Consider the following 19,247-nt stretch of genomic DNA (forward strand, 5'->3'; position numbering starts at 1 on the left):
CTGAGCCACCCAGGTGCCCCAGGATTCTATTTTAAATAAGAGATCAAGGAACAGCCTCCCTTAGGGGAAGAATTTGAGCAATGACCTGAACAATGTAAGGAAATGAGCAATGTGGATATTTGCAGGGAGAGCATTCCAGGAAAAGGAAAGAGCAAGTTCAAAGGTGGAGTGGGTGGCACGCACTCAGGAAAGCAAAGAGCCCAGGGTGCTCGTAGCAGAACAGAGGGGGATGGGGGAACTGAGCAGATGAAGCGAAATGGGGGGCAGGGCGTCAAATCTTGCGACGGTTTAGACTTGCCCGGAGGGGCACCTGGGTGGCTCAGTGGGTTGAGCATCCAACTTCGGTTCAGGTCATGATCTCATGGTTCACGAGTTAGAGCCCCACGTCAGACTTTGCACTCTTGGTACAGAGCCTGCTTCAGATTCTGTGTCTCTCTCTCTTCCTGCCCCTCCCGCACCCATGATCTCTTTCTCCTTCCCTCAAAAATAAATAAACCTTAAAAAAAATTTTTTTAAACAAAAACAAAAATGAAGACTTGGCTGAGGGTTTTGCCTGGAGTACCGTGATGTGGTATTTTGAATAGACTCTAGAGGACCGGGCATTAGGGAGCCCCATGGCTTAGACCACAGTGGTAGCAACATGGTTGTGAGAATGTCTGGAGTCTATGCATGTTGAACACAGAGCCAACACCACTTGCTGACCAACTGGATTTGGGGAGTTCCTATAAAGTATTCCTCACTCGTCCTCTTTCTTCTCTTAGGCATGGGAAGGTCTGTAAGCAAAGCATAGCCTATTTCTTTATTTTTCTACACTAAGCATAGGGGATGGTGAGGAATCAGGTATTTCTGGCTGTATCTGGAACTCTACCAAAACAAGAAAGGACTGATCAACATTAGCGGTCACACACAATAACTAGACAGCACAAGAGTCGGATGGTGTCTTAGTCCTTCTGGGCTGCTGTAACAAATTCCTACAGATGGAGTGGCTTGTGAACAACAGAAACTTGTTTCTCACAGCTCTGGAGGCTGGGAAGCCCAATGGAGAGGCATCGGCAGATTCAGTGTCTGGCGAGACCCCACTTCCTGGTTCACGGATGGCTGTGTCCTCACATAGAAGAAGGAAGGAGGCAACTCCTTGGGGTCACTTTTATAAGAGCACTAATTCAAATCATGAGGGCTCTACCCTCATGAGCTAACCACCTCCCAAAGGCCCCATCTCCAAACATCATCACATGGGGGCTAGGCTTCAACACATGAATTTTGGGGCAACATAAACATTCTATCATACGCTGGCAGATGGTGAACTGTAAAGTTACAGACAGGCTGAGGTTCTCAAGAGAAGGCTGAGGCATAACCACAACTTCTGGCCAGCTAGGAGATGAGGCCTTTAGATAATCTTGTTAATTATAATGAAGAATGATAAAGACAACAGTCAACCATGGTAGGGCATCTGGTCACCAGGTGCCATCTGATGATCTGAAAGGTGGAGAGAAGGCATCAGTGCCAGTTAAGGAAGGGAAAAAATGGAAAAGACTCTGCTTTTGTCCTATAGCTAAACCAAACCCCGCCTTGGGCCTTCTGAGTTTCCTTTAAGGCAAGGCCTCTCAAGTGAAAATGAAGCAATCCATTTCTGTATCATTGTTCGCCATCTTGTTTTTAGGTAGACAATGGATACATGGGGAATAACTGGGACCTAATACATCTGTTCCAAAATGTCTGCACACCAGTAGCTTCTGGCGTTCCAGAAATTGTGAGACTGGCTCAAGATTATTTGCCAGCATTCAAAGGTATGCTATCAATGGCTTCAAGGATCTCTGCTCCTAACTAATAGATTTGCAACTCAACAACTCTTGCCTAGGGTCAAAAACCATTATCCGAAATAGTGGAAATATCTGGCATATGGAACATAAATGGTGGGGGAAATTCCAGGTTCATAAAGAGGTCTCCTTCTGTTCTCCCTTATAGAGAATGTAGGCTGGGAATGAAGTTGACCTTGGAATACGGAACTCTGTAATGAGATGGTGAGGAAATGGAACACATGGAAAATGCTACTGTTGACTCCTTTCCCTACTTATCCCAAAGTCTTGCTGTGTGCTTTTTCTTTCCTTATGTACGTACAGATGTGCCTATAAAGCATATGCTTTATTTCTCGAAATTGAGAAGGAATACAGCTTGCCCTATGGCTTTTCATTATTGGATAAACCAAGGTGTCAACATAGGCCCTTAATAAGATCTTGTAAAGTCATCACCTGTGGAGAATTTGCATAAAAAAGGGAAGATTATCCACTCTCCTTCACCTAACCAAATTTCTGTGCTAATGAATCTACTGGTTGCACATAAAATTTGAAATGGCAAGTAGACTCACTCCTGATAAAAGCTCACCAAAAAAGGAAAAGAATCTCAAGATAGAAAACTATAACAATTAAAATGCTCTATTATAACAATGAACATAATTCCTCTGTAGACAAGAATAGTATTTTCCTAACATGGAAATAACCAGCCCCTTGGGGAAAAAGAAGTTAACCATGCATTTTATTTTACATATTTTCATGAAAAGAGAAAATACAGAGGCTGCCCATGAACAAGGGCCATGAAGAACATTGCCCTGTGGAGGGAAAGACAGGCCTAATTCATAAATCCAAGTATGCCTTGTATTTTCCTTCACTTGCTACTTCTGAAGTATGTATTTTAATACACAATTACTATTTTAAGTGAGGAGACCTCACTACCACTATTTAAACTGCAGATCTGGGGGTTCTCGGGTGGCTCAGTTGGTTGAGCATCCAACTCTTGGTTTCGGCTCAGGTTGTGATCTCATAGTTTGTGGATTCGAGTCCTGCATCGGGCTCTGCACTGACAGTGTGGAGCCTGCTTGGGATTCTCTCCCTCTCTCTCTGCCCTTCCCCTGCTCACTCTCTCTCTCAAAATAAATAAATAAACTTAAAAAAAGTAAGAACGAACAAAAGATAAAGTGCAAGTCTGAATTAAATTTAGTCATCAAGCTTAAAAAACTAATGAGTAGAACTTCCTCTTCCTTCACCAACCCATTTTCCAGGTTCCTCTCCTCCCTCCACATCACTGAATGAGGATCTAATCTGCATCAGGGCACTAGATGTGCTAAAAGCACAGAGACCTTGTCTTTACCCTAAAGGGGCTTCAACATTGGGAGTTGAGTTTACTATGCAAATCGAGCATTTACAAAAGAACTTGGTAAATTCTACAGTAGAGATTGGAAAACAACAACAAATAGTAGGAAACCAGAAGAGTGACTTTACATTAGTCAATTACTTTAAACAATTAACAAGTAGATAGTAACTTAAAGATGTTTTGTCCTTGGGAAAAGCCTTATTTGCACCTTTGTTAAATAATCTCGACAAGTTTTCAGATTCAATGAACTCAAGTTTACCTACTTCTGAACAGATTTCTAGAAAGTTACAACAATCAAGTTTTACCTTATGGTAACACCTAAAATATGCAGCACGTTCATCAGAAAATTTCTCCAGTCTTTTTGGACCTTTGCTTGAAGCTTTCTTGAATACTAGCCAGCATCGCTGATATATCTGGAAGGAAATACAAAGACAGAGTTCAGCATCAGTGACTCAGATATCACTTACATTTGCATTTAAATGTTTTCTCTTTGATGTTTTCACCTGTAAAGTATTCATAAGCCGTAAGTGTGATGCTACTTTGGGAAAATAAAAATTTTAAACCCGAAATTGTTTCCACAACAGGTGTATTATGTCATTCATTTACTGGAATCAAATGAAAATGAGTATTTGAAAGCAAATTTCTTAACATTTCAATAACAGCATCAGTAGAAACATTTCAGGAAAAGTCCCAGAGATAAAAATCTCAAAGCAGCGCAAATAGCATAGGTATTCATGGCACATGCTCTCATTTCAAATGCAATTAAATATGGAACTCATAGGCCCAATATATGCTGAAGGTTTCACTGACAGTCCAACAGAAAGCCCTTATATGTCATATGACAATCCTCACAACTGATGGTCAGGAGTGGGCCGGACACTGGACTAACTAATATATGACTGATTAACACCAACCAGATTCTCCCTCAGAAAATCCAACCCAGAGGCTCAAAGATTACTCAGACTGAAGAGCAGTCTGAGTTAAGAGGTCAATACTCGTAGGTTACAAACTGAGGTTGGTGACCATGTTGGATCATGTGCCTAACAGGTAGGCAGTGGAACCTGGTCCAGAGAACTAGGTGATTTCTACTCCAGGCAGAAGACACATTTTAGTTCTCTGTCATCTTTCTGCTGCTGACTTTGTGATCTAGCCCTTCCCTTGATTTTCTTAGAAATCATCTTCCCCACCGTCAACAGCACTCTTAATTGACAGAGGCGGAATGGAGTTCTGATTCTAGCAACCAAAGCTTCCCTGATTAAAATAACCAGTATATACTAAACGAGACACCAAAATATTAGTCATGCCACAGAGAGGAAAGTGCAAAGAGCTAATGAGTATACGAACAACAATGTTCTCCAAAAGCAAAATAAAATGAGATGTTTTAACCTAAAAATTAATAAGGATTCATATTCATCGTAATATTCACTGATGGAAGAGATCTCAGTGGCACTCTTCTACTCTGCTGGTGACCTCTAAAGGCAATTTGACAACAGATATAAAGAACCTGAAGAGAGTAAGAATCTATCCTAACAAAAGAGCCCAAATGCAGGCCAACACTGAAGGAGGGATTCTGCATTCAAGTGCAGACAGGTGGGTAACCAATCACAGTTATCTCCCTGATCCTTAAATCATCTTCTAAGTATGTACCATATTTAGGTGGTTTTGTATAGTCAACCCATAAATGAATTTTATGCACTATGAAGTTTAAGAACCTTGGAGCTAGTAAGAAGAAAAAAAGTCCACATAAAACATTTGGTCATTCAAACCATACTCCATTGAAAATGCCTTCTACTATTTTATTAGTAACTGGCAGATGGATGAAGAATTCAGGTTTGCTACTATTTATCCTCAATGCTGAAGATTCCATTTCTCTCTGCTCACTGGGTGAACTAAACATTCATTAATCATTTTGTTTGGTATGGTAAAAAGAAAATGAAATCCACTCCACTTTGAAGTTTTGCTCTGAACAGAGGGTAAGATGTGTGCCTCAGCCTGCTGAATGTATAATATAATCCTAGCATTATTATTTATAACAACAATAAATAGAAACCACTAACTCCTCAACAATAACGAAAGGCAAGGTTAATTATAGTACTTCTATTACATATAATAAGTATGGAGTACTTAATATCATATAAGATATAATATCGAGGTATGCATCTTTAAGATAACATAGTCATTATATTTAAAATGTCACAATATGAATAATACACATAATATATATAATATACTATGTGCCACCAATAATGTGTATGTTATCTGTCTATAAGGATAACATAGATATTTCACTTGAAACAAATTTCAGAAGGAATTTCCAATGACATGAGAAAGTGCATAGAAGTGGGGTTTTTTGGCTTGTTTTTGTTGTGTTTAATAAAAATTAATATTGCAAATTAAATGAAAGAGAACTGTTATTTCCTAAATATCCAGAGGTATCAGTAAAATAGTGCAATTAAAATCAGTTATTGGCTTTCATCTTGCACAGTCACTGAACTTATCAAGAGATGTAAAAACATGGAGACAGAAGTGGAAAAGCAATTTAGTGGAGAAAGGTACACTTTCAAACAAATGGCACTGGAATAATTGAACATCCATAGGAATAAAAAAAAAAATACACACACACACACACACACACACACACACACAAACACCTTAACCTAAAACAATCACCTTAAACAAAAATAAACTCAAATGGACTTAAATATAAAACAAAACTATAAAACTTTAGGGGAAAAAAGTGTTTGGGATCATCATCTGGACAAAGAATTCTTAGACTGCATACCAAAAGCACAATCCATAAAAGAAAAGCTTGCCAATTTGTGCTTCCTCAAAACTTAAAATTTTTGCTCTGTGAAAAACTGTTAAGAGGATGAAAAGACAAGTTACAGAATGGGAGGAAATATTTGCAAACTGCATATCTGACAAAGGATTAGTATCTAGATATATAAAGAACTCTTAAAATTCAATAGTAAAGAATCAAACAATCCAATTACAAAACAGAAGTTAAAAAAAAATGTTTATAAACATACATTTCACCAATAAGGAAGCACAGATGATGAAGAAGCACATGAAAAAATGTTCAATATCATTAGTCATCAGGTAAATGTAAATTAAAACCACCGTGAAATATCACTACACATCTCTCAGATTGGCTGAAATTAAAAAAAACGATAATACCACCAACCAAATGCTGAAAAGGATATGGAGAAATTAGGTGTCTCATACTTTCCGGGTGAGAATGTAGAATGATACAGGAACTTGGAAACACAGCTGGGCAGTTTCTTTAAAAACTAAACAAGCAACATGACCCACCGTTGCTTTCTTAAGAATCCATCCCAGGGAAATGCAAACATCCCCGCCCTGCCCCCCCCACCCCCCCACTCCCCCACCCTCCCACCCCCGCGTGCACACACACACACACACACAATTTGAACATAAATGTTCATAGTAGCTTGATCTGTATCAGCACAAAACTGGAAGCACCCATATATTCTTCAACGTGCTAATGTGGTACATCCATATCATGGAGCACTTCTTAGCTATAAAAACAATTTAACTAGCAATGTTGCAACAATTTGAATGAGTCTTCAGATAATGATGCTGAGCAGGTGGGGGGGGGAGGGGAGTGAAATCCAAAAGGTTACGTACTGTCGGACCGCATTTATAGCATTTTTTTAATGACAAAATGACAGAAATGGAAAACAGATCCATGATTGTCAGGGGTTGGGGACGGGAAGTAGCTTTGTCGACAAAAGGGGAACATAAGGGATCCCTGCAGCAATGGTATTGTCCTGCATCTTGACTGTGTTAATGTCAATATCTTGGCTATGATGTTGCATGATAGCTTTGAAGATGTTATCAATCAGTAAAATTGGGGAAAAGGTACAGGATCTTTGCGTAGTATTTCTTACAACTGGACGCAAATCTATAATTATCTCAAAATGAAACACTTAAAATTTTTTCAATGGAAAAATGTAGAGATATTTAAGCAAAATCTTAAAATGACAACCTAATCTAATAGCATTTATCTACATTTGCCAGTTTTCTTTCTGTTGCTATCTGACCACAGTTTAATCAATGGACTAAGGAACTTTAAGAAGCCAAGTTGTAAGAGCCATTGATTGGTAAGAGTTCAAAGACAAAATCCTTTTCAGGGTAAAGACCTCCACCATGAAAATTAACATTTCCAGTAGTGTGGTTGACACACAGAAGTCTTACCAACATCTCACTCATGTCTGAAGAATGGATGAGACAAGTGTCTCCCTTAAAATTTGGCCACCACCAGAAGACTGTAACTACAGTGGGGATAAATGTCACTCTGTCCAAATATAGGGTGTGGAAAATAGGCTGTTATTCTCCTATTGGCAACCCCTTTCTTTTGTACGTACCTCTGAAGATGTTTTAGAAATTGAGCATGCCTTAGGTATGCAAGAAATACGGCCACTGTATCAAAACTGTTTTCACCAAGAAAGATACGTAAATACATTTCCTAATTATGCCTCAACTTTCAGACTCACTCTTGAATGACTCCACTTCTAAGATTCTTTCATACTTGATCATCTTCTTCACAATTGTACCAGTAGTTTCCTGGCTTATGTCCAGAGGTTGTTGAACGGAAGCTAAAGACTCCTCAATTTCAGCATGCCGAAATCCCTCAGGGGATTTCTGTTTTTTCATTTTTTGTTTTTCTTCTGTTTTATTAAGAAGTAAGGACAACGTCACGAATAACTGCAAAAATACTATTCTCTAAATTCACACGCAACTATTGGTTGGGGCATTGCCATTGGAATAGATTGCATCATGGTTCATCGGGAGAGAAGGAAAATCTGAAGTTGGTTTATGAAAAGGAAGGTCGGGATGTTTGCGACATGCAAGCACATGGTACAAAACTAATGCAAAAGTTGAGAATAATCGTGCAATCAAGGCCATTTGCTAATCCGCTCTCCATCACACACCAGTGATTCTCAGAGCTGGTCCAGCATCACTCAAGATAATTGTTACTTATGTAGATTCCTAGACATTAGCCAAGGTCTACTGACTCAGAACCTCCTGGGGTGGGGCTAGACAAATTTGCTCTTTAACATGTTCCCCAGGTATTTTATTTGTAATTTGCAAACCAAGGCCATAAATATTCATAAAGGCTCAGGCAACACAATGCTTCCCACTTGGGACTGCCAACCAAGAGCTCTCCAACAAATGCTCCGCGATGAGGGCCTCGGAGATGTGTACTTTCCCACAAGTGGCGCTGAGGCCCTTGAAGTGGCCTCAGACAGCGGAGTAAGATGCTGTCTGGAGGAGAAGAGAGACACAGAAGCAGAAACAATTCTGTTAAGCTTTGGTGAACTCTCAACTTCACCGCCAAACACTCTCAGTCCTAAGAGCCCTGGAAAAGCCCCTGGTACCTGAGGACTGAAAACTTACCCTGAATGGGGTGCCTGGGTGGCTCAGTCGGTTAAGCGTCCAACTTTGGCTCAGGTCACAGTCTCACGGTTCACGGGGTGGGACAACGCACTGTCCTCTCTCTCCCTCTTTCTCTGCCCCTTCCTTGCTTGTGCTCTCTCGCTCTCGCTCTCACTCTGTCTTCCTCAAAATAAAGTAATAAACTTAAAAAAAATTTTAAAACCTTACCCTAAATATCTCAGCATTGTTTAAAGGGAATGGAATAGGCCTCACCGCACGTGGTAACGTGTGACTAGTTGGAGTAACACACAGACATTGTGAAAAAGATGACAATTTGAGAACAACCCCACGCAGGTTTCGTTTTTCCGTAAAATTAATTCATTCAACCATCTCCTTCATATTTTATATAACACATCTACTTACCATCTGTGGTACTTTTTTTACTTAACATTTTTCTTTCAACTGGTTTTTAACTAAATTTTTTTTTATTTAAAAGAGGAAACTTTTATCCCAACAACAATAGCTACGTGTAGTTCTCACTACCCATAAAGAGCAGATAAGCCTAACGATAAACACACTGTTAGAAAACCGGATGACAGGATAAGTCCCATGGTGAAGTATCTTGCCTCCTGTGCATCAAGGATTCATAATCTCAGCACTAGTGACATTTTAGGCAAGGTGATATTTTTTTAAGTTTATTTATTTATTTTGAGAGAGAGAGAGAGAGAGAGAGAGACAGCGAGAGTGGGGGAGGGGCAGAGAGAGAGAGAGGGAGACAGAGGATCCCAAGCAGGCTCTGCACTGCCAGTGTGGAGTCTGACGCAGGACTCGAACCCACAAAACCGTGAGATGGTGACCTGAGCCAAGACCAAGTGTCGGACGCTTAACCGACTGAGCCACCCAAGCGCCCCGGCAAGGTGACTTTTTATAGTGGGCTGGGGGTGGGGAATCCTGCACACTTAGGATGTGGCTGTTTAGCAGCATCTCTGGCCTCTGTCAAACTCCCCCCATCCAGTTGGCAACCAAAATTATCTCCAGAAACTTCCAAATGTCCCCTGGGGAGCAAAGTCAGATTCACTCCTACAGATGAATGTACGCTGATCTATGATTGCACTCTTGAAAAATATGAGGCTTTGTGAATATCTTCCAAGTCCCGGATTTGGACCAGTTAATCCGCACAAGCCACTGCTGAACCTAAAAAGATAAGTACATCACACAGTTCTGACAACCTGGGTGGATAGACACGAGATTTAGCAGTTATGTGACAATTTCCTTAGTGTGCACTTGCTAGCTGTTGGTGGTGGTTTTAGGACACCTAATTTTCAGCCTTAATTGTCACCAGCCCATATATGATTTGTTCTATTTTTTCCCCATTGTCTTTCCTTTCTTTAAAACTGGATATCTTTAATAATTGCTAAGCCCTGGTTTCAAATCTCTGACCCTTTTACCAGTTTCTTCCCCTAACAAAGAACAGTCTGGCAAATTCACCGAGATCTCCAGTGCCAAAAAGCAGCTGAAACAATTAAGAATTTGAGTTCCTAATTCTTTTTTTTTTTTAATTTTTTTTTAACGTTTATTTATTTTTGAGACAGGGAGAGACAGCATGAACGGGGGAGGGGCAGAGAGAGAGGGAGACACAGAATCGGAAACAGGCTCCAGGCTCTGAGCCGTCAGCCCAGAGCCCGACGCGGGGCTCGAACTCACGGATCGCGAGATCATGACCTGAGCCGAAGTTGGGGGCCTAACCGACTGAGCCACCCAGGCGCCCCGAGTTCCTAATTCTATTGGCAGTCCAACACAATGAGTTGAACAACAGCGTCACAAATTAAACTTCTGGAGGATGCATGGACAGTTATAAAGGTAAGAGAAAGCAAATTTTGGTCACAACAGTTCTGTGAAATGGAAATTATATACTGCCTCCGTGTATACTCAAGAAGCAGCAGAAGACCTAAGATGTGACCATTTAGGTCTCTATGGTCTATTCCAAGCGTTAACAAACTTTTTCTGTAAAGGGCCGGGGACAGTAAATATTTTAGTCTTTGATGATCACAGGTATTTGTTGGAGCTACCGAACTCTGTAATTATAGCATCAAAGTAGCCATAGGATACGTATAAGTGAATGGTGTGGATGTCTTCCAATAAAACTTTCTTTAAAAAGTCAGGAAGCAGGCCAGGCTGCAGTTTGCCAACCTCCATATTTCTCAACTGTTTAAGCTCATGTTACTTTTTGATGAACATTAAAATCTGCTTGACATGTCCCTGTTGAGTGAAAGAGAGGAGGGAATATACCCCAGGCGAGAATCTCTATATAACCCACATCTCCCCATCGGCCCAAATTTTACTTCCATAGAATTATGTTACAACGTCGACCTGATGCTTTTTCTACGCCCTCCACCACACTTCGTGTCCTGTCCGCTGTCCAAGATTCGCTACTCTACAATGAATTCGGATGCTGTCCTGAAGAGAGCTCTCACGTGCACAGACACAGTGTCCCATCTCTAGCCTTGGCATATAGTTAGCTTTTGCCAATTATCTTTTCCTGTGATGTCAAGGAACGCTTTGGGAAGAAAAGGTCGGTTTTCCATCTTGTCAACACCCCCTTTCTATAATCCTGTCGACTCTTCTCAAGCCCCACTCTTTACTCTCCAAGCCACATGCCAGCCTTCCTGATACCCGTAACTACATGGTTTGCACCAAGTGGAAAATAAACTCCAAGCAGCCAGGAAAAAAAAAAAAAAATCTACCCCCAGCCATACAATGCTAAATTAGCCTCACTTCTCACATACTAACCCAATTTTTCCCTACTCTCCAAAACAAATCCAATACTCTGCTCATCCAGGATGTCAATATTAACACCTCAAACCAGCTAAACTTCCCCCCCATGCGTTGCAGTGTGCCGACCCCTTTTTGTGTGTTCTTTCAATTAACTGTCCCCGACAGCCCTTAGGAAGCTATACCAGAAAAGAGTCAGGATTTCAACCTTGGCCTGCCCGGCTCTGGAGAACGAACGCCTAACCGCTCCCCCGGGCGTCTCCCAGAGAAGTTGGGCTTCTAGAGAGGCACAAACTTATGCCGAGGGCCGAGCCGTCTGTAAGAAATTTACTTTCAAGCTTCTCACAATCTAAAAAGAGAAATTGAGTTGTAACCGTATGTTCTTTCATCTGGATGATGACTTTATAGCTTAGCTATTTCACAGTGACATCTGCATTTGTGGTGTTAAGGTCCCCGGCACCAAGGGCTCATCTCCAGTGATAATTTTTCATGGACTGTGTTTGCAGCTGGAATTTTAACATCCTAGTCTAGGATGCGAAGGTATCCTAGCAGTTTGTAAGAAGTGTTTGCTTTTAAAAGAATTCCACACGCTCTCTCCTTCAGTGTCTAAGTATTCGGCATCCTTGACTGAAGTCCAGAAATCCAAATGTGCAAAGTATTTCTAACTACATTAGAAGTATCTCAGTTTTTCTCGGCCTTCCCTGCCTTGCTAACCTCCAGCCTCTTGTTCTCAGTTAGTTATGGCTGCAGTAAATGAACATGTTGGCTAAGTGGCTTCCTGCTGGCATGTGCAGTCACCGACCTGGGGCTAACCAGTCACTTCTCCAGAAGCCCCCGGCCCTCCACTTTGGCCGATGACACATGGCCAGAGTAACCGGCTGCCCTCCTACAGTCTTGGGCTCCCCTTTGACTTCAAGGTCAAGGAAATGCCACTATCCAAGGACAGCTCGACAGTCACAGGAAGTGGTACCAGATAATGCAGTCTGGAGGTCGAGAGGAAGAGCCTTTAAATAAGACCAAATGGGGTGGGAATCAGCCAAGCAGACAATTCCCCTTCTGTCCTGCCTGCCAGCGTCTGCAAAATTCTTCCACCCCGAGAACTTTGACCTGGATGGTCTCCGAGACCCAGGAGGTTGCAACTTTCCAGTCCTACAAAGGACCCTATCATTATGGGATTTCAGAAGGTGACAGACGAAGTGTATAAAAGGAGTTCTTTCGCATCTTTCATAACTTGTAGGCTGCTACCTACAAGATAGCTTACTAAAAATAATGAGCTGGTTCGGAATTATGTATTTTATAAAGGGAAAAACATTTTAATGAGTAAACAACCTGATTCCGTGCCTATCATTTACATACACCTTTGCTTGTAAGGAAAGAAATGCTAATTGGGAGAAGACTTCACGGTGGGTAGCAAGGTACATTTTAAATTCATGGCAAAGAGAAGTACCAGCAAGAACAGGATAATTAATCATAAAATAAAATTTGTACAAAGAGGATTAAAAATACTTAAAAAGCACCCACAGGCAATAAATTAGCTATGTCAATCCTTTGCTGATGGTGAGGTAAATTAGCACAATCTTTCTAGAGGAAGAATTATGCCTACCCTTTGACCTGGAAACATTACTTCCAGGAACTTTCCCCCTAAGGGAATAATTAAGGAAATATGCCAACATAGGGGAAAAAGGTTCTTCCACATAAAAACTGAAACACTCTGAATGTTCCAGGGGACTGATTTAATTCATTACGGCATATCTGTAAACTGGAAATTGCTATCATTAAAAATGATACTGTAACAGTACGTATACCATAGAAAATGCTCTTAGTAAATTATTAAGTTTAAAAAGTAGGTTATTCCTGCTTTTTAATCTGTTTCTACTCCAGTATATATATATATTCACTCAACAGATAGGGCCCAGGGGCTCAAGCAAGAAGATTGTGGGCTATACTTGACCCTTCCCCACTATTTCTCATTCTCTCTCTCTCTCTCTCTCTCTCTCTCTCTCTCTCACACACACACACACACACACACACACACACACACACACACACACACTTATTGGGAAAAATGTCTGTTTTAATGGAAAACTGTGCATTCTATAGCATACACACCACTAGGGTTATCTGCCTCTGATTCTGTGGGCACTATTCTACATCTAAATTGTAGATAACTCATAGAAACGCAACATAATTCTAGTCCAGGAAGAAGCATCTGTCCCGTTCAGAATAGGTTCAACCAACTTCCCTCCCCCACTGCCAACAACCCTGATCTCACGCTGCCAGATATAGAAATGTGTGGGTTCTTCAGGTTACCCTTTAAACTACTCATAATATTCTGCATTATTCCTTCATTTAACTAATGAGTTAAAGCAGAATTTGTCACATGTTCACTCCTCATCTGTATGACCGTCGTGATATTACCTGTTTTGGAAAGCCATCTTTGAACACAATCCAGCAACCCGAGCCCTGTGTACTTTCCTTCTAGCAAAGCCTGGAATGTCCTCAGTGCTCTGCTGGGGACCGCCACCCTAACCTAAGTCACCATCATCCGAGTTCTGAGATTCCCTGCTTCCATTTTGGCTGCACTTCATTCCATTTCCTACACTGCTTCTGGGGTGATCTTTAAAACCCTCATCTGACCACATCGATCCACTGCTTAAAGCATTCTGTGGCTGCCTGTTGCCTGTGGGTAAAAACCAAAGAAAGTCTTAAGACATTCCAGCACCTGCAAGACCCAGAGCCTCCCTACCGCATTGGCCTTATTTTGAGGCTTTCTTCCTTTATACAACCTTCACTTGTCAATATGCAGATATGCATATTTTAGTAAGCACCGAACAAGAAATATGTGACTTAAATAAATCCTCATGGAATCAATATCCGCCACAAATGTTCTCGTCACCAAGGAACCCCTCCGGTTGTCAGTACCAAGCCAGCCGGTGTCGGGGGAACCGACACTGAGTTACGTGCCCCTTGGCTTCCCCCTCCAATTCTTCTGTGTTCTCCAGATCTACCAGGTGGGAGGGAGACGAGGAGTGAGGGAGAGGAAGAGGAAGATGAACAAAAGAACTGTCTGAAGAAGCCATAAGCACTTCAAATCATTTATGTGGCTTTTATTTATTTATTTATTTATTTTTTTATCAATGCATGCTAATACTTATCGGAACCACTAAAAGAAAACTGAAGGATAAGTTTCCCAAACCGGTCTTAAAAGCCGTAATGAAAAGAGAAAGTAAGACAACACAGAAAAGGGGAGTAATACGGATAAAATAAAAAGCAGAAGGTAAGATAATGGAAATAAACACAAATACGGCAACCGTATATTTACTTTTATTTTTAACTAACCTTTTAGGGAAAAAAGCCAAACCATTCCAAAGAAATGCTGTGGGCGCCTGGGTGGCTCAGTCGGCTAAGCGTCCGACTTCAGCTCAGATCAACGATCCCGCGGTTTGTGGGTTCGAGCCCCAAGTCTGTGCTGTCGCGCAGAGCCAGAGAGACTGCTTCGGATCCTGTAGCCCCCTCTCTCCCTGCCCTTCCCCGTGCTCTCTCTCTCTCCTGCGCTCTCAAAAAAATTAAATAAAATATTTTTTAAAAAATCTTTTAAAAATGACAGAAAATCTGAGCTGCTGTATGGGCATCACTGGGTGCTGAAATCAATCATTAATTCATTGGACAAATATTTACTGGGCCCCTACCCCTGCCAGGCACTGACTGGGGGTTGCAGCTGTAAACAAACGGGAAAGGAACCACTGCCTTCACCGGGCTTACACATCATGGATAAGACAACGGGATACATGCACATGTACACATGCGTCTTACAGGACACCGATCACGTGTCATAAGGAATTACACACCCGGAAAAGTGGACAGAAATGGCCAGTGGTGAGCATCTTCAGGGGGATAATCAGGGGAATTCTCAGAGAAACTGTCACCTGAACGAACACCTAGAAGGGGCTGGAGGAGAAGAGGGAGTAAACTGAGCAGACACGTTTTGCCCATTTCTCCAGGCCAAAGAAACAAGTGGGTGTTGAGCAGAGACACCCGCAGGCAGAAGGAAGAACAAGGGAGCCAGTGGAAGTCCGGACAATTCCGGGACGGTGGCGGTGAGAGTAGGTCGGACTGTACAGGCCCCGTGATCTTCTGGGAAAGACTCTGGCTTTGTCCCCTGAATGATGAGAAGTGGGACGGGAAGGGATATGACCTGACGTAGGGAAACCACTGCGGGGCTGTCACCCAGTAAGCCCTGCAGAAGGGGGTGGGGACCGGGGCCAGGACGGAAGGGAGGAAGGCAGGAGAAGTGGTCAGAATCAGGTCTGGATCTATTGGGAGAGCAGAAACAGCGAGATTCACGGGCGGCACTGGGTGTGGGGACAGGAAGGCAAGAGTCGAGGACGATTCCAAGATTTTTAGTTTGAGCAAGTGGGAGTACGGAGCTCCCCCGACCGAGCTCAACAAGCCTGCAAGGCCACCAGGGTTGGTAGAGACGATGTGGAATTTGACGATGCAGTGAGTCTGTTATGCCTGTTCAACATCTAGGTTTATATAAACATTACATTATCAAACATAACGAATAGGAAGTTATGTATACATTGCAGATATGAGCCTTTATAGATAAGATTTTATTCTATTTTGAAATGAAAAATACCATCTTTCCCATAGGGCTGCTCTCAGAACTGAATAAATCAGTGCATTTATTTTTGAAAGAGAGAGCATTAGTGGGGGAGAGGGACAGGGGACCTGAAGAAGCAGGCTCCCGCGCTAATAGCACAAGCCGGATGCAGGGCTTGAACTCACAAACCGCAAGACCATGACCTGAGCTTGGCTCAGTCTGACCCTCAGCCAACTGAGCTACCCAGGTGGCATCCCGAACTAGTGCATTTAAAGTGTTTCCATTGCTTGGGGAGCCCTCTAGAGCAGTCAGTGGCTCACTATATCTAGGTCTGCATGCAAACAAGGACAACACACATTTTGGTTCTTCATTTAAAGGACGGGAGAACCTGCCACAACTTTCTTCCCCTTGCTGTTCACCTGGCTGCCTCCTTTCAACCTTCAGGTCTTCGGTGAAGTGTCTCTGTCACTTAACTATTACTGCAAAAGACTCACAACAGAGCTTAGCAGCTTCAAACGATAACCATGAATCATTCCTTATGGATACAATGGCCGATCTGACCTGGCTTTGTCTGTTCATCATGGATGGTCTCATTCACACACGAGCAGTCAAGTCTCGGATTTTCTTGACTTTGCGAGGGGTGACTCAGCTCCGTACCATGTGGTTCTTGGATTCTCCAAATGGTAGGCTGGGGCTTATTCTCCCGGAGCAAGCAAAAAGTCCAAGAGAAAGGGCAGAAAAATGTAAAAGCTTCTCATTTTTAATCCATGTCTTTATCTGGAGATAACAGTAGAGTCACATTCCGTGGCAGCAGATACTACAGAGAAATCCTCTATGTTTCTGATCAGTTTCCCCCAAAGGTAACATCTTGAGAACGTTTAGTACTGTATCACAGCCAGGATGTTGACACTGATACAGTCCAGGCACAGAACATTTCCTTCAAGACGAGGATCTTCATGTTGCTCTTTGATGGCCACACCTACTTCCTTCCTGTACGACCTCCTCCTTAAGCCTCATCTAATCCGCTCACCATCTCTATCGTGTTGGCATCGCAAGAATGTTCTACAAATTCAGTTATTCAGCGTGTATCCTTTTGGGTTGGGCTTCTTTTACTCCGCATGCTTCTCTGAAGATTCATCTAGGTGGTAATATTCCACAGCGTTGACGTACCACAGCTGGTTGAGCCATTTAGTCAATGGCTTCCTCTTTTGAGGAATAGCTGGGTCTTTTTTAGCCTCCGGGTCTTTCTAAGAAAGCTTCTATAAACACTCACACACAGAGTTCTGAGGGAAGGGAAGTCGTCATTTCTTTGGGATAAACCTTATCACCCTTTACTCACGTTGACTTCTCTGGCTTATAATTATCTAAAAAAAAAAAAAACAACTCTATGTACATCGAGAACTACACCAGAACAGTGTTATAATTTTGGCTTCAATCATAAAATATGATTTAGGAAACTTAAGAAGGGAAGGAAAGCCTACCATATTCACCCACATGTTTGCGTACCGAGTTCCTTCTTCTTTCCCAATGTTCCACCATTCCTTCTCTTATCCTTTCCTCTCTGTTTAGAAATCTTCCTTTAATTATTTTAGAGTAGATATGCTGGTGACAAATTCTCTTAGTCTCCCTTCATCTGAGAAGGTTTTGTTTCCCCTTCATTCTTGAAGGATACTTCGTAGGTCTAAGTTTCTGAGTTGATGGCTCTTTCTCCAGCATTTGACAAGTGAACGTCCTTGTGCCATATTTCCTGTCAGCCATGATTTCTTTTGAGTACTTTTTTGGTCCTACCTTCTTTCTCCTCTCCTGGGCTCAGATGCCACGACTGTTAGATCTTTTGTAGTATTTCCACGGGTTCCTGAAACTGTGAATTTTTTTTTCACAGTTGTTCAAACTGGGGACTTCCTATTGTTCTATCTTTCCTCTCTCCCCTCCATAGTGCTGTTGAGCCCATCCAGCAGATACTTTAATTACTGCATCTTCTTTTTTTTTTTTTTTAATTTTTTTTTTCAACATTTATTTATTTTTGGGACAGAGAGAGACAGAGCATGAACAGGGGCGGGGCAGAGAGAGAGGGAGACACAGAATCGGAAACAGGCTCCAGGCTCCAAGCCATCCGCCCAGAGCCTGACGCGGGGCTCGAACTCCCGGACCGCGAGATCGTGACCCGGCTGAAGTCGGACGCTTAACCAACTGCGCCACCCAGGCGCCCCACTGCATCTTCTGTTCTAAAATTTCTACTTGGTTCTCCTCTCTATCTTATTTCTTTTGGGGAAGCTCTTTACTGACACATTCTATTATTTTGTGTGTGTGTTTCAAGCATGTTTGTAATTACTCATTGGAGAATTTTCATTACGGTTCTTTAAATATCGTTGCCACATAAACCTAGCATGCCCGTCATCTCAGTGTCGACAACTGCGCTTTGAAGTCTTCTTCATTCTTGGTACACCACGTACGTGTTGTTGTGGCAATGTGGACGTTTTGGGTGTTTTAAGTTTCTGGATCTTAATTAAACCTTCTATTTTAGCTGGCTTCCTCCAACCCCACTCTGATACGGGAAGGGGTGGGAGGTAGAATGTGCTTTGCTTCCTTGTTACTGCTGTAGAAACCCAGCTTCCCTATTTGGGGTTGTTGATGCCTGAGGGGGCCCTTCATTACACTTGGGTCAGTGAGAGTTCTGTGTCCTCACATGATCTTCACGGACACTGCACCGGGAGTGGTCCCATTACTACTGGACGACAGTCAAAGTCCTGACTCTCTCACGGGCCTCCACTGACACCACAATGCGGGGGCGGGGGGTACTAATTACCGACGGATGGGGAAGAAGTCCTGGCTCCCGACTTGGCCTTCACAGACACCACCTCATAGAGCCCCATGTTACAGCTGAAGGGGATCGCAATATATGACTTTAAAATACGCCACTTTGGCATAGGATTATTTTGAGCGGAAGGCAAGTGGAAAACAATAGAGACAGGAAAAGCTGTCTGCCCTACCTCTTTCTGCCTAAGAGCAGGGCGTAAATTTCCCTTTAAAGGTGACATAAACCTGTATTTTAAAGGTGTTTCTGCATCTTGTCCCAGGAAGACCAGACGGCACTGAGATGGGTCTGAGATGAGTCAAACCTTACTACACAGCCCTAATCTATTCTACGTTTCCTAGTCACCTCTCCCCAAATTGTTACTCTCTGTTAAAATGGCATATAAGACTCCAGACTAACCACTTCTTTGGATCTTTACTTTTTCTGTGAAGTCCCCATGCATGTAAAAATAGCAATGACATTGGTATGTCTTTTCTCCCATAAGTCTTTTGTCAGCTTAATTCACAGTTC

General features: G+C 42.3%; 1 protein-coding gene across 1 annotated transcript in view; it reads right to left on the reverse strand.

Annotated features, from left to right (window-relative positions):
- Positions 1-19,247, reverse strand: part of DOK5 (docking protein 5) — a 152,855-nt gene that overhangs the window by 78,463 nt on the left and 55,145 nt on the right. Inside the window, exon 2 of the mRNA XM_043553638.1 lies at positions 3,453-3,560. Coding sequence (XP_043409573.1) covers positions 3,453-3,560 — 108 coding nt within the window. The remainder of the gene's footprint in view (positions 1-3,452; positions 3,561-19,247) is intronic.

Source organism: Prionailurus bengalensis, chromosome A3 (assembly GCF_016509475.1).
Source record: "Prionailurus bengalensis isolate Pbe53 chromosome A3, Fcat_Pben_1.1_paternal_pri, whole genome shotgun sequence".
NCBI lineage: Eukaryota > Metazoa > Chordata > Mammalia > Carnivora > Felidae > Prionailurus > Prionailurus bengalensis.